Source organism: Anolis carolinensis, chromosome 3 (assembly GCF_035594765.1).
Source record: "Anolis carolinensis isolate JA03-04 chromosome 3, rAnoCar3.1.pri, whole genome shotgun sequence".
NCBI lineage: Eukaryota > Metazoa > Chordata > Lepidosauria > Squamata > Dactyloidae > Anolis > Anolis carolinensis.
Window position 1 is genome coordinate 53,623,066 of NC_085843.1, and position 16,629 is coordinate 53,639,694.

At 40.4% G+C, this 16,629-nt stretch overlaps 1 protein-coding gene across 8 annotated transcripts in view; it reads left to right on the plus strand.

Moving 5' to 3' along the window:
* Window positions 1–16,629, plus strand: part of epha6 (EPH receptor A6) — a 579,601-nt gene that overhangs the window by 479,471 nt on the left and 83,501 nt on the right. For 6 of the 8 annotated variants that reach the window (XM_062974910.1, XM_062974911.1, XM_062974914.1 and 3 more), the window contains one exon: window positions 5,187–5,312. The exons of the other annotated variants lie outside the window; for them this stretch is intronic. In XM_062974910.1, coding sequence (XP_062830980.1) covers window positions 5,187–5,312 — 126 coding nt within the window. The remainder of the gene's footprint in view (window positions 1–5,186; window positions 5,313–16,629) is intronic. 8 annotated transcript variants of the gene reach the window in all.

The following is a 16,629-nucleotide window of genomic DNA, read 5'->3' on the forward strand; positions in this document are numbered from 1 at the left end:
CGCCTTCCCCTTTTCTCTGCCAGCACTCGGCAGCCCTGTGGCCCAACCGGCCGCACACGAAGCAGCCACTCCTGCTGGCGCTCACGTTCCCTGTCGGCTCCGTTCTCCTCCCGGCTGGGGTTGATCCCTCCTTCCGGCTCCCCTCTTTCATCTGCGGCCGCTGCTGTAGCCCTCCTCGGTGCCTCCTCGCCTGGGCCAGCGATGTCTCGACGCGCCCCGCCAGCTGAATCCATCCGCGCAGTGTGTCAGGCTCATCACGATGCACCGCCCAGGAGAGGATCTCCCGCCTGAGACCCTCTTTGAAGAGTTCTATCTTTGTTACTGCAGACCATTCCGGCACCTTTTCGGCGAGGCATTGGAACTCCTCCGCATACTCAGATACCGACCTCTGCCCCTGGGAGACGGTCTTCAACTTCTCCCTCGCCCGGATCTGCTCCAGTGGATCTCGGAAACGGGTCTCCAGGGCCCCCATAAAGCGTCGGAGTGACCCCAGACATGGGTCGCGCCGCGCGTGCAGCTGAACGTACCAGCTGGCCGCTCCCCTCTTCAACACTGCACCAATGGCCCGTATCCGGCTGGATTCCGTTCTAAAAGTGTGAGCATTGTCCTCCATATAGCCCCTCACCGTGGTCAGGAAAAAATCCAGTTCAGAGGACTCTCCCCCAAACTCGATCCTTAGTTCCTCTCGTCTCGGTAGGGGTCCCTGTGGTGGCAATCCCCAATTCTCCGCCCGTCGCAAGCCCCCTTGCGGACCAGTGGGCCCCGCTGCTGCTTCTCTTGGCCCTGTGCCACGCCCGGCATTCGCCAGGGGCACCAGGGTCTCAGCTGGGAGCGTAGCTGGGATTCTCGGAGGTTTTGCCCCTTCGTCGTCACTCTCCTCCACCCGCGTCAGGCTTGTTTGGGTCTTGGGCCGGGCGCCGGGCTCCTTTCGCATTTCCCTTCCCTTCGGTGCTGGGAGGTCTGCAAAGCCCTGGCTGCTTCCCACGCTCACGTCCCACATTGAGCCAGCCCGAAGTTCCCTTCCTCTCTCTGGCTCCGCCAAAAACGCCAGGCGCTCCATCGCCCTCGACATCACTGCCAGGGTGGTCTCCATCGCCGACATCCTCTCCTCCAGAAACACCATCCTTTGTGGGCCTGGGGAAGGTGAACCTTCCTCTCCTCCGGTGCTGTCTCCCCGCACCACTCCACGCCTCTGGGTTACCCCATTTGGCTGGGCATAAGCGGTGGATGACGCCAGGGCCGCCAGCTGGTGGAACTCAGCGTCCGGCTCGGGAGTGGCCCTTTCCGACCTTCCTCCTCCTGCGCCCAAGAGCTCTTCATCCTCCACTTGCATGTTACACCTCACCGCTACAGCGGGATGGTGTCCGTATTCTTGGCTTAGTGTCAGCTCACCACAGCCGCTCCTGAATGAACACACGAGACTCTCTGTGATATCACCAGAAACTTTTACTGTAGGAAACATGAACATCAAAAAAGCCAAGAATGGGAGGCTCCGGCCAACCATCCTTTATATACCCTCCCCCTCATTTGAAAAGTCTCTTCCCGCTCAGCAAAACCCCGCGCAAATTCCCCGCCAAGTCCAGCGGCCGTTTCTTCTCCGAGTCCTGAGCCGCAGGTGTCTTATCAATGTCAGTGACCCTGAAACTCAGAGCCACATCCAGGCTCTAGTAGCAGGGTTCTGACACTCTACTGTACTTCACTGCTGTCTGTCCTATATATTACATTTTAAAATAAAATCCCAAGTATATAAACATTATTCTCAAAGTATTCCATAGTTATAATTATGAGACACATCTTAAGCAAAGGCCATCATTCATTTCCATAGTGTTTATTTTTCACTTTTAGATTCTAAAATAGTGCAATTTATCAAAATCTATCATTTCTTTAAGGAAAGGCCTACCAATGTTTGTGTTATAAAACTAGACTATCTTGATTTTATAATTTAACTAATAGCCCTCACTTGTATTCACTGATACATTTATCACTACAAAAACAATATTGTTTTCACTTAATTACTCTTGTAACAGATGCTTCCTGTGATTTCTCTCTACCGGTTCTAAGGCTGAAGAAGTTCTACATCCAAATAAAAAAGAGACGATCATCAGATTCTATCTTGTGTTGTTCCTTTTTCTAATACTATTGTTTGCCTTTTTCTACTGTTAAGCTTAACCTCAGATGTAGAGAATTTATGCATAATCTGCATGATTAGAGATGAAAAATCACAGTTCCCCAAATCTTAAAATAAACTATAGTCAGCCTTTTTTTTGGTCATACTACCGAAGGATTACTATTTGTTGTGACTTATCATGCTTTCCAATCAAACATTTCCTTTGCTTTAAAACGTTCAAACAATTTCTTGTAAGTATGCCAAATGCTTGTGCAGGAGACATGGCTATAAATTTCAGAATAACAGAATATCTTTTTAATACTCATCACTGCACTCCAATTTTGAGTGCATCATTTATTGAATTTATTTCTGTGTTAATTATATTTCATGTAGCCCAATTAAGAAAAAAGAAGGGGAAAAATACAGTGCAACATTTCCAATAGTAGATTATTATGGCTTAATACATTTCATGAATCAATTTATTAATGAATAATAATAATAGGCTTTATTTATACCCACCTCCTCTCTCCAGAAGTGATTCAGGGTGGCTGAATGGTTAAGGATTTGGACCACTCTGTAAACTGGTCTTCCCAGACACAATAAAGTTTTCACTTTCTATCCGATCCTGCTTCATGTTTGTACTTTCTCAAGCTATTAATGTTATGTTAAGATTAGGATCACCACAGCAGCAAAAAAAAAAAAAATCAGTTTCGCTCCAGAAATAATAGTCTGTACCATAGTCACTTAATCTAACACAGTGCAACCCAAAATAGTGATCTCCTTAATGATGCTGTCCATGAGCTGTTAGCTTCTGGTGTCCAGCACATGTTCAAGAAATAAACAACTGCCACCAAGGACATAAATACGGTGCTAGTTCCCCACCAGAAGACCTGAGAAATAAACACATAATTTTCATCGAGTCCTTTCATAATTTCAGAATCAAAGCTGAAACATACAATTTTGGTAAGAAATGTCATAGCTATATATTCTGTTCAGAACTGACACAAGATTTTTTAAAAGTGTGTCCACAGAGTACCATTAGGACCAGATCTAATTTACCTGATGGTAAATTAGGAGTGAGGCATTTAATTTTCTGAATTAGATACATGCTCTGCTATTCCTCTTATGTAAGCCCTCTTTTTGGCTTGAGAGAATACCTGCTGTTGTGTTAAATCTTCATTAAAGTAATGTAGTTTTGTCTTGCCTAGAGACAAAATTGAACATGTACTTTGCAGTCTTGGTTTGTGAGTGTTGCTTAAACCACAGGTGGTCAACTCCCAAGGATCTAGGGACACATTCACCACACTCCCACAGACCTTGGCTGGCCACGCGCACCCCCTTTAAAAAAATAGAGATGTAAGTAGAGGCACACTTCAATTTTTTCATATGAACAGCATATAGTGTTGCTTTTAAAAGCCAGTCAGGTTCCTAGAGGTTTTTGCAAGTTTGACTGACCATATTTTGGCACAAATGATAGTGGCTGGGAGTCCAGGGGAAATCTTACAATCACTGGAACTGCATGTAGTCTGCAAATAATGTGGTATCCACCTTTACCAAAAACTATAGATTTAAAGTTTGTCTTAACTATAGGTATAGCTTGGACATCACAGGAAACTGTGATTGGACTAATTGGCAAGTCTTCTCCAAAGCAGGATGTATGGACGAAGAAAGGAGAAAGAATGCTCATTGGTTCTCAGCCTTCCTAATGTTGTGGCCCCTTAATACAGTTCCTCATGTTGTGGTGACCCCCAATCATAACATTATTTTCCTTGCTACTTCATAACTGTAATTTTGCTACTGTTATGACTCATAATGTAAATATCAGATATTCAGGATGTATTTTCATTCAGTGGACCAAATTTGGCACAAATACCTGATACACCCAAATTTGAATACTGGTGGGGTTGGGGAGGGGGAATGATTTTGTCATTTGGGAGTTGTAGTTGCTGGGATATATAGTTCACCTACAATCAAAGAGCATTCTGAACTCCACCAACAATAGAACTGAACCAAACTTGGCACATAGAACTCCCATGACCAACAGAAAATATTGGAAGGGTTTGGCAGGTGGAGAGATTCTCAGCCTTCTTTTCCAAAAGGGTTCTTATGACCATCAGAAATATGTTTTCTGATAGTATTTTGTGACCCCTCTGACACCCCCTTGCGACCCCCCACGGGTCCTGACCCCCAGGTTTAGAAACTCTGTTCTAGTTCATTGCTTAAGTACTCTGCAATATTACATCTCAGTCAAGAAAATTCATTTTCCAACTGCACGTATATCTAGGGCAGTTTTTCCCAAAGTTGCCTCAATGTGTTTTGGAAAATAACTCCCATAGATCACTTGACAACATTCATTAGGTAAGAGATAATGGGGATTGCAGTCTAAAAAATCTGGATAGCACCATGTTGGAGGAAACCTATTAACCTAGAATAAATGAAATATTACTCCGGCCAATACACATTTTGGTGCCTCAAATGTTAGCCCTGTTTCTGGGTATATTTTCCCCACTGATTCAAAAAGTGGCACCAGTTTTCCCCTATCGTCTCTAGTTTTTGCAACTGAGATACAGAACATATGCCATTTGGAAGTTGCCATCTGCTCACCCACAGAAAATCATGATAACTACATCTAGAGCTGATGCAGTCTATCCGATGCAATTTTATGAAGCAGCACCCTAAATCATCCCAGGAACAGGACTAAAATTCAAAACACCAAGACATTTTTTTTGGACTGTGTTATCTAATTGGAAGATATATCCCAAAACATTAAAATGCAGACGTCGAGGAAAACAGTGGTTTGATCTGATTTTTTTCTTTCCCCACATTTTTTCTTATTTGAAATGTGTGTCATTGTATGATCAAAACTTTAATCCTTATAATCAGGTTTCTATCCTTGGCCTGCATGTGCTGACTTTTTGATTTGCCTTAGTTTACCAGACTTTTTTTCTGACCACAACTGTTTATAAATTAACTTTGATGATATTTTTGTGGTCTTTTCTTACAATTTTTTCAAACCAACATCTTCTTTTCTGCAATTAAAATAACTGTCTAATGACTTACAATTTTTATCTTTTATAAGGATCCTTCCCGCCCATTGGGGTGAAGTCTCTTTGCCCGAGATTCCTGAGGGAAGGACTTTTAAATAGCCTTCCAGCCCCACATCCTCTGTCACGAGGAGGATCTTTGCCTCCCAGGATTTCCTCTGGTAGGTATTCCAGACAAATGAGTGCAAGTTATTAGGAAATTTTGGTTCTCAAGATCACACTGAATACTACAGTGCCTAGTTATGTTGCCTAATATACTTCTTGTTGCACAGGTAGTTACTATTTCACTCTGCATTACAAAAAGAAAGCAAGAAGACTATTTAGAGGTGATCAAAAGTGTTCGTTTATCAGAAATGCACTAAAACTGAAACAAACTGAAGGGCTTTTATAAAGCAGTAAATAATACGGTAAAAAACAGGTGATGCCTAAAAAGTCAATATATATTGAATATAATATTATATTCTGCAGTCACAGGCTGTAGAATATACCTTGTTTGTAATGAGTACATAAAATAGTTTGTTTGGAATCTCCTGTAGCACAGAGTTTCACAAGGAGAGATGAGCCGAAACTAAATGCAAGATACTCCACTTAGGAAGAAAAAATGAAACAAAAAGATATAGAATGGGAGACGCCTGGCTTGACAGCAATAGGTGTGAAAAAGATCTTGGAATCCTCGTAGACATGAGCCAACAATGCAATGCTTTCTTTTCTTTCTTTCTTTTTTTCTTTCTTTCTTTTTAGTGAATTCACATTAATGGTGCAAAGCTGTCCAATATCTTTATAAATCAAGAGATGATATTTGCAGGCCTGTAGCCGGGGGGGGGGGGGGGGGGGGGGGTGTTAAAAAAAACCCCTAGTTTACTCATGATTTTTAACTGGTTAACCAAATCCCCATGCTAAGTCTATGAGACACAAAAAATTAAAAGTCCCTCCAGGCACTATCTCAAGCAGATATTGACAGGCATGTAGCTGGTGGGGGGGGGGGGGGGTGTAAGAGGTTCACCCCCCCTGAAATTTTCAAAAAAAAAAACCCACATTTTTTCTGGCTACGGCCCTGGTTATTTGTATCCCGCCAAAGTAATTTAGGGACATAGGCAGTGCTTCCATACTTTTCTAAAGTGTTCTTTTTTCAGTGTCGACTCAGAAATCCCTCCAAGTGAGAAGCAACATAAAATACTGAGAATCAGGATCTTTAGATCAAAGATTTGGAAGGAAGAGAAAGTGAAATCAGAATTGTTTTGAGTGGTTGAAGGTTGCACTGAAAACTGAGGAAATGATTTTTTTGGGATAATGTTCAACTTAGCTATAGCTATTTCAATCCATTGATATTTCTGTGAGATCAGCTGTGATTGAGGGAACATGTGGGGCAGTGATTTGAGTGTTGAACTAGAACTCTGTGGCAAAGCAAAGATACAAATTGAATAAGAAATAATTGCTACACATGGCACCCATGCACTCTACATAAGGATGGTTGCTGTAATATGCCTTCAAGTTGATCCCGACTTTTAATAATCCTATCATAGAGTTTTATAGGCAAGATTTATTCTGAAGGGATTTAGCATTCCCTTTCACTTAGACCAAAAAGCTATAATTTGTCCATTGTCATCAGATGGGTTTCAGTGGCTGAGAAGGGGGTTGAACCCTAGTTCTAGTCCAGCACTCAAACCACGATGCCCCACATGCTCCCTCAATCAAGATTAGGGAGTGTGATTGATGCTGCTGAAAGGATTGTGCTTGTAAGAACCTAAAGAAGGAGTTGTTACTTTTTGAGGTGCTTATTGGAAATGTGTTTGGGTTAGAGCTGAAAATAAGTGATCAGAGTGGATCCATAAAAGCAAGGGAAGCCCCTCATTGCACAATACCTAGCTAAAAGATAAATGTCCACAATAAGTGTCTAGTCTTCTAGAAACTAGAAAAATTGTGGTATCAAAACTTCCTAGTCTTCTGTGCAATAGTGAAAAATTATTCATTAGTCAGAAATGATTGTTCTGAAAAGGGAGCTATTCTTCACTCCTTTTCAGTTTGGCACAGGCAGTCAGCCATTAATTCAATTACCAATTCCTATTTTCATTTACACTTTGAATGTTGCCCAGAAATAGGAATAATATTTCTCTTATGCCACATTACATATATTTAGAGTTGATTTTGAAATGTCAGAAGTTCCACGGATTATGTGAACTCGTCTTATTTTCAGTTATAAAACTACAAAGGAGTGGATTTGATATGAAAATAGAAAATTAAAAGTATAAATGGAGAACAAGAGAGCATGTGCAGAATTCAGAATTTATTATGATACAGTAAAAAAAAAAAGAAAACCAGGAGGAATACAGAAATAAGGTTGGGGTAATTAGTTATAGATAGAGACAAACTCTCCACAAAATCAGCATTGACACTGAAATGCAACACCGCCTGAACTCTGCAAATGCAGCATTTTTCTGAATGAAGCAGAGTGTTTGAGGATTGGGACATCCGTAGGGATACCAAGGTGCTTGTTTACGAAGCTATTGTCCTCCCAACCCTGTTATACACCTACGAAACATGGACTGTCTACAGATGTCTACAGACGTTACACTCAACTCCTGGAACAGTTCCATCAGCGTTACCTCCAAAAAATCCTGCAAATCTCTTGGAAAGACAGGCAGACAAATGTCAGCATGCTGGAAGAAGCAAAGACCACTAGAACTGAAGCAATGCTGCTATGCCATCAACTCCGCTGGACTGGCTCCAATGTCTGAATGCCCGATCACTGTCTCCCAAAGCAGTTACTATACTCCCAACTCAAGAACAGAAAATGGAATGTTGGTAGACAGGAAAAGAGATTTAAAGATAGGCTTGAAGCTAACCTTAAAAACTGTGGGATAGACACTGAGAACTGGGAAACCCTGGCCCTTGAGTGCTCTAGTTGGAAGTCAGCTGTGGCCAGCAGTGTTGTGGAATTTGAAGATGCATGAATGGAGGGAGAAAGGAAGAAATGTGTCAAGAAGAAGGCTCATCATGCCAACTCTGATCAGGACCACCTTCCATCTGGAAACTGATGTCCTCACTGTGGAAGAACATGTGGGTCAAGAACAGGGCTCTACAATCACCTACGTATCCAGTGCCAAGCCACTACACTTGGAAGGCCATAATACTCAGACAACAAGGGATTGTCTAAATAAGTAAGAAAGAGACAAACTAATGCACTAGAGTCATTTTCCATTTTTGATCAGTTAAATCTTCAATTCTCATACTCAAATAATGTGTTTAATTCAGCAAACATTAAAAGAAAGTACAAAAGATGTAGGTGAATTCCCTGATTCTGCTTGAAAGTACTTTGAAAACATTACATGTTTTTCCTTAATGCATGAGGAAAACATGTTCACTGAGCATCTTACAAAGGTTAAAGAAGATAATAATAACTTCTACTGTAGTGTTTTGAAGCACTGTTTGATAAATGTGAGGCTCAAACCACACAATTATGTCAGGTTTTGTGAGGAGGAGAGTCTTTTCATAACGGGAAATGAAGGTGAAAGGTTCTGTTAAATGGGTTAGAGAAGAGACTCTGAAAAGAGGGATTAAGATTTTCCCTTATGGATAACCCATTAAACTACAAACGATGCCCCCCTGCCTCATATCTTGGGAGATGTAATCACCACATCCTCTCTGCCCAAAAAGATGCTGTTGCTTGAGTTATGTTCATAATCCATCTGGACTACGAGGGTTATCCAGAAAGTTCATTACGTTTTGGAATTAAAAATAAACAAAGTATAGGAGAAAACATTTACCATATTCAGTTGAAAGCCAGACCCAAATACTAGTTCTCACCATAGTCCCCATTGAAATCTAGGCAGTTATCATAGCAATAAAAGTGTTTGGAAAGCCCTCCCCCCCCTTACATTCCCGCCTGGCTTGCGTCCTGAACCAGGCTGGCTTTCCTTCCCTCAGCTGTCAAATGCTGCACTCAGCTTTCCGCTGATCGCCCTTTTGTTTTGCAAATGCTTGCAAGGAAGGTTTTTTGGGACAGGAAAGGCGTGCTTCTTGCAAAACCTTAGAAGAGCACCTTCCTTGCAAGCATCTGCAAAACAAAAGAGCGATCCAGGAAGATCTTGCGGAAAGCTGAGGCAACACTTGACAGCTGAGGGAAGGGAAGCCAGCCTGGTTCAGGACGCAAGCTAGGCGGGGATGTAAGGAGGGGGGGCTTTCCAAACACTTTTATCGCTATGATAACTGCCTAGATTTCAGTGGAGACTATGGTGAGAACTAGTATTTGGGTCTGGCTTTCAACTGAATATGGTAAATGTTTTCTCCTATACTTTGTTTATTTTTAATTCCAAAACGTAATGAACTTTCTGGATAGCCCTCGTATATCTCCTCCACCAAAGAAAAAAAAAACTTCAGCAGAAGTATAGTCCAATACTATTCAATTGGTCATCCACATTTTTATATTTGACTTTTGCAGATTTGATTACTCACTGATTTTATTAAGATGTTCTCTTTCAAAGTCTGTACATTCTCCAGTGCAACTCACTGATCAGCTTCCACCATGATTTGACCATAGAACCATACTAAAGGATCAAGAGATTCCTAGAGAGGACATCTATATTGGAATCTCTTCATCCTTCAATACGATTCCAGCAAAAGTTGGCCATAGAGTGATGCTGGCGAACCTAGAAATTCTTTGTGATATTTTCTCTCAGTTTTTTGTTTGTTTGTTTTTACTTTTGCAGGAGTCATGTGCCCCTAACCCCAGCAAATGTAGAGGAATGACTGGGTAGAATAAAGAGATTTAGCAGCATTGGACTATGCTGTCATAAACTAATTTCTTTCACCTACACTCCCATCCATAAATGTAGGCATGACAATACTTGAATACATTACACTGCCAAAATAACCCCCCCTCTCTGATCAACACCCCAACCCCAAGTATTACTTGGGGAACATGAAAAAGGTGTGAGTTAGAAAAAATGTGAACTATTTCTATTTTTTGTTATGTTTAGGGGTGAATATCCTGTTTCCTAGTAACATCTACACTAAAACTGGATTTCACATTTATGTTTTGTGGGCAACATTCCTTTCTTTACCCAGAAGAACTTCCGAAAAATTCAAAAAATCTCACGAGACATGGCCCCATTCATTCTTTCATGTATATGGATCAGTGGCCCTGGTTCCTTTGCAGAGAAACAGCCCCAAAGCATGATGTTGCCACCCTCATGTTTCACAGTAGGTATGGTGTTCTTTGGATGCAACTCAGTATTCTTTCTTCTCCAAACACGAGTTGTGTTTATGCCAATCAGTTCTTCTTTAGTTTCATCTGACCATATGACATTCTCCCAATACTCTTCTGGATCATCCGAATGCTCTCTAGCAAACTTCAGTCGGGCCCGGACATGTACTGGCTTAAACAGGGGGAACACATCTGGCACTGTAGGATTGAGTCCCTGGTGTGCAGTGTGTTACTGATGGTAGCCTTTGTCACATTGGTCCCAGCTCTCTGCAGGTCATTCACTAAGTCCCCACATGTGGTTCTGGGATTTTTGCTCACCTTTCTTGTGATCATTTTGACCCCACGGGGTGAGATCTTGCGTGGAGCCCCAGATTGAGGGAGATTCTCAGTGGTCTTGTATCTCTTCCATTTTCTAATTATTGCTCCCACAGTTGATTTCTTCTCACCAAGCTGCTTCCCTATTGCAGATTCAGTCTTCCCAGTCTAGTGCAGGACTACCATTTTGTTTCTGGTATCCTTCGACAGCTCTTTGGTTTTCACCATAGTTGAGTTTGGAGTGTGACTGCTTGAAGTTGTGGACAGGTGTCTTTTATACTGATAACAAGTTCAAATAGGTGCCATTACTACAGGTAATGAGTGGAGGACAGAGGAGCCTCTTGAAGAAGAAGTTACAGGTCAATGAGACCCAGAAATCGTGCTTGTTTGTAGGTGACCAAATACTTATTTTCCATCATAAGTTGCAAATAAATTCGTGAAAAATCAGACAATGTGATTTTCTGAATGTGTTTTTTCATGTTGTCTCTCATAGTTGAGGTCTACCTATGATGTCAATTACAGGCCTCTCATCTCTAGATAGATAGATAGATAGATAGATAGATAGATAGATAGACGTATTTAGGTACATAGGGATTGCAAAGGCTTGCTGAGGGAAATGCCTACATATCTGTAGCAGAGATTAACAAATATTTGAGGGGAAAATGCTTTTATAAGATTAATGGGTGTGTGTGTGTGTGTGTGTGTGTGTGTGTGTATGTGTGTGTGTGTGTGTATATATATATATATATATATATATATATATATATATATATAATTCTTCCTGACTTGCAAGGGCTTCTTTCCCTTCTCAAAACATTCCCTTGGTTAAGAGTGAGGGAGGCTTTGGAAAATAAAACACACTGATAAGGGAGGAGAGAAATATATCATATATTGCAAGCAATGGCCTCCAGGCTTGGCTTGACCTTGACCCCATTATAAGCCGAGGGAGATTTTTTCAGCTCATAAAAAGGGCTGAAAAACTCAGCTTATCTTTGAGTATATACAGTATGTATTCCTCTAGCTTTGTGTTTTTCTCTATGGATGCCGCTGATTCCCTGTGGCAAGGCCAATTATGACTTCAGTTAATGGCCACAACTAAGGGAATGTGGGAACTGGTTCATTTTGCCACACACACAGGTGAAACATTGAACAAATAATCATTGCATGTTTTAAATTGTATTTGTAGTACCACAAAGGCTAGAGAATTGTTTTATAATGCATGCCAGTTTACAATGATGTTAGAGAGTGGAGAGAACCTGGCCAAGTAGTCTATGGCAATTCCAGCCTAGCTGCAATACACACTATTGCGATTCTTTTTTCTATGAGCTCCCAACAATATTACTCTGTTGTCTACTGTTTATGTAAAATCCAATGGCATGACTGCTTAATGGCCAAACAAGGCACATAAGTCTGAGTCTGTATGCACACAGTTTAGGAAAATGGTTTCTGTGATCTCTTTAGACCTAGGCATTCCCTTACCTTGTTTCAACTTCATCAACAGCTTGGGCTCCCTTTCACCTTGACCCTATGAAATTGCTTCTTGCCTGCTGAGTCATAATACTTCTTTTCTATGGGCTTTGGGAAGATTTAATTACTGAAGACATAAGGCTTTTATTGTCATAAAGCTGAACAAAATGTGTGTTTGGTGATTTAGGTTGGGGGAATGGAAATATTTAGAACTCAGGGGGGGAAACCAACTTGTTCAGTGGCCTTTCTTTTTCTGCTGCTATCAATACAGGCTCTCTTGTAACATCAATTGCAATTGGGACTGCATTTTGGAAGTGGAGATAGCATTGTGGACTTCACAGAAGATTACTTGGAAGCCGTTTATTGCTTATATTACTCACAATACTGGACTTAAAACCCCTTTGTATCAATAACATCTGCAGATGTTTGTGAGGCTACTGGATGATTGTAGCTAAGTACTGTTGTGAAGCAGAATAAGATAGATAAGTATAAGCCACTCCAAGTCCCTTTTTGGGAGATGTGGCAGGGTATAAATAAAGATTTAACATTATTATTATTATTATTATTATTATTATTATTATTATTATTATTATTAAGATTGCAAAGGCAGATTTTGGTAGAGCTGTTCTGCAATCAGTAATGTAGTGTCCCACTCAGGATAGAAGGCTTGGTTAGTACAGAGAGCACACATTCCCCTTGTTACATCAGCTCCACTGGCTGCCAGTCTGCTACTGAGTACAATTCAAATTGCTGGCTTTAGCCTATAAAGCCCTTAAATGGTTCTGGTCCAGCTTATCTCTCCGAACGTATCTCCCTCTATGAATCACCTCGGAGTTTAAGATCTTCTGGGGACCTCCTTCGCAGGTGCAGTTGGTGGGAACGAGAGACAGGGACTTCTCGGTGGTGGCCCTTTGACTATGGAATTCTCTCCCCAATGAAATCAGATCAGCCCTCTTCCTCCTGACCTTTAGAAAGAAAGCAAAAATATGGCTGTGACTCCAAGCCTTTGGACAGTAAATTCAGTGCAATAAGTGATATGGAATAAGTTCAGTTATGACCGGAAAGGTTCCTGGATTATGATTTCGGATTGCGTGGTTTTAATAATTGTTTTTAATGTTTAGATGTTTTAACTTTATGATTTTTATGTATATGTCTATTTTATTTTTCTGTATGTTTACACAGCATTGAATTATTGCCTACTTATGAGCTGCTCTGAGTCCCCTTCAGGGTGAGAAGGACTAAGTACAAATACTGTAAATAAATAAATACAAGTGTTGGAGGCCACGATTAATATACAAACACTATGCAATTATTTGTAAAATAATTCATAGTTATGGTGATTGCTGGGAGTAAGGAGCATGATTTTGTGATTTGAGAAGGGATGGGATGAAGAATAAAATTTGAATATGATATTGGTATAGGTAACTAGGAGTCCTTTATATGGGGAGTAAATTTATTAGTGGAGATAAAATTGGGGAAAGGAGAGAAGAAAAGATTTCATGAAGGTCATTATGTAGCCCTTGGATCTCATGTAGTTGCTCATTCTTGTTCTAGATGAATACTATTCAAAGTGATGGTCATGGCAGTGGCTGGAGTTTCCAGAAAATAAACAGATAAAAAGGGAGAGACCCAATCCTTGGTACTTTGGGGTAAAAATGGTCAGTCTCCCACGTCAGATAACCTAAGATGCTCTGTTCTTCAGGATCTTCCAATACTCCAGAGAACGTTGGGGGCGGGGGTATTCGTGATAATCTGAACAGTTCTAAATTGAAGTTGGTCAAATGTATTGTGTTTTGCATCTGTATAAATACTCTATGTGTGAGAGATGCATACAGCAAAAGCAAGTACATGTTGGTGGCACCTTGTGACCACACTATGGCGGGGGGGGGGGGGGGGGACACATTAGAATTGCCTTTTTAGTCTTTGGATAAACCAGCATTAACTAGAACAATAAAATCCAAGGTGAATCCCAGTCAGGAACAAAATAGTGGGGTGATCTCAAAGGGCTTAACACAATTCCTAAAACGCTTTCCAAAAAAGTGATAATGCAGATGCAAGGAATATCTCTCTGGATAGGTCATTCCAGTGATGGGAACCACTATTCTTGTTTCCACTTGCTTTATCACATTTGCATGGAAACCTAGAACAAGTCTTTAAATGACTTAAATTTCCTTCTTTTACATATTTCACATCTTTTTTTTTAAAGTACAGAGATTAGTGCTCATTGAATGTACAATTATGATTATGATTTGAAAGATTAATTTCATACTTCACAAATTCATTAACATGAGCTTTGATTCAGTGTATTATGACAGGAGACAACATTCTGAATATTTTGTCATTGAAACAGCACTTTATAGTCTCATCCTTATTCATAACTCTACTATTCAATTAAATTACACACAGACAAAATCCTGGGCTGTGGAAAAAATTAAAATTAAAAATAAATATTACATGAATAATAAATAAAGGAACAGTTTAAAATTACTTAATTCTAAATTACAATTAGGTATGTGGTATTTTTACTTTTACTAAAGATACACTGAGTGAGAGTTAAGACTTTTGAGGGGTTTTGCTGTCAGTGGGAAAGCAACAGACATGCTTAACCTTTTCTTACATAATTCAGTTTCATTTCTAAATGCTTAATTTTGTTTAAATTAATTCTACTTGAGTAGCACAGTCCCACACAGAAATCGTACTCCTTTGGTTTAGGACTGCAACCTAAATTGCAAGTGCAAACAAGAATTCCTACAGAAACTGAAAATTGTCTGTCAGTATGGTTTATGTTGTACATAACGAGAATTCATCACCATATGACTGTCCTCAGTCTGTAATCTTAATCCTGACACACACAAAAAATCATATCATAAGGCAATATAAGACAATCTTCTGGTTAGATAATCCAATAGATACAGTAATTGTTAACAGTGGCATTTTTATGTGGTACAATATCATGATTTATTGTTCTTGTAAAGAAAGGTATAGTTGGTATATGGCTTACATTATATATTGGATAATAAATGTGTTGATACATTTGAACAGGATTAATAACTGTCATCCATCCCATTGTGAACAGAGTGAATTTGCAATGCCAGTAACCCTATAGTTTACAGCTGTAGCATAGCTTCTTTTTTGGTCGAGTGCAGAAGAAGAAATAAGGAGATGGCAGAAATGCAAGACGGACATCATTGGAGTCATCCTGATTGACTCAGACTTTTACATTTCCTGAATTTTTCAATAATTTCAAATCTACTAAAAGAAGAGCAAAATACATTCTATGACACTAGAATCATAGAATCATAGAGTTGGAAGAGGCCTCGTAGGCCATCCAGTCCAACCCCCGCCAAGAAGCAGGAAAATCGCATTCAAAGCATGCCCAACAGATGGCCATCCAGCCTTTGCTTAAAAGCCTCCAAAATAAGGAGCCTCCACCACAGTTCGGGGAAGAGAGCTGAACTGCTCTCACAGTGAGAAAGTTTTTCTAATGTTCAGGTGGAATCTCCTTTCCTGTAGGTTGAAGCCATTGTTCTGCGTCCTAGTTTCCAGGGCAGCAGAAAACAAGCTTGCTCCCTCCTCCCTATGACTTCCCCTCACATATTGATACATGGCTATCATGTCTCCTCTCATATGGCTACCATATGGCTTTCTTTCTATATTCACAAGACAATAGCATGCCCTCTTCACACATTCATTTAACATATGAGGGGCAAGTGATTCTGACATCCAATACAAGCAGAAGCTTCTTCACACCTTGATCCACTAGTCAGAAACTCTGGGGTGTTTTTTTCAGGGTTTCTAGTCACATTAAAAAGTGTTAGTTCTGTTATTGGATGGCATGGTGGACAGGATGTAGAGACTGCTCCACAGTCCAATGTGTGTTTATTATTACCAATGTTATGGCCCAGCTTTGCCACCATGATCCTCTTCCCTTCTCCCCAATTCGAGAATAGTTTTCATGTGAACATGACAGTTGTTTCTGCTTATTCTAGCTATGAAGCAGAATGAAGGAGCATATATTTTCTCCATATGAGACTGAGGACAGGTTTTCTTACTCTGTCCCCAATATTGGGCAAAAGGGTGTGACCTTTTTACCATAGCTGAACACTTTATCTTACTGCAGCCAGTCCTCATTCATTCAAATCAATGGCTCCTGCTGAGTCCAATGGTACAATCTGTTGGCATACAAAAAAGTGGAGCTTGATTACATGACTAACATAGTTAAAATCCCCAGAATTGTAGCCAGGGTTGTATGTTCTTTTTCAGCAGCCACTAACGAGAAGGACACAGAGGTCTTCATTTAAAATATCTTTTGTGCCTTTAAAGCATATTTATGTTTCCCTTCAATTAAGCATTTCCAGTGAACATTGCAAGAATATATAAAACACTGGAAAACAGCAGTAATTGACTAAACTGTCAACAACAAAATAAAAAGAAGTGCTAGAAACAATCACGAAAGACAAATGAAGTTCTAAGTGATAACCCTTTTGTTTTGT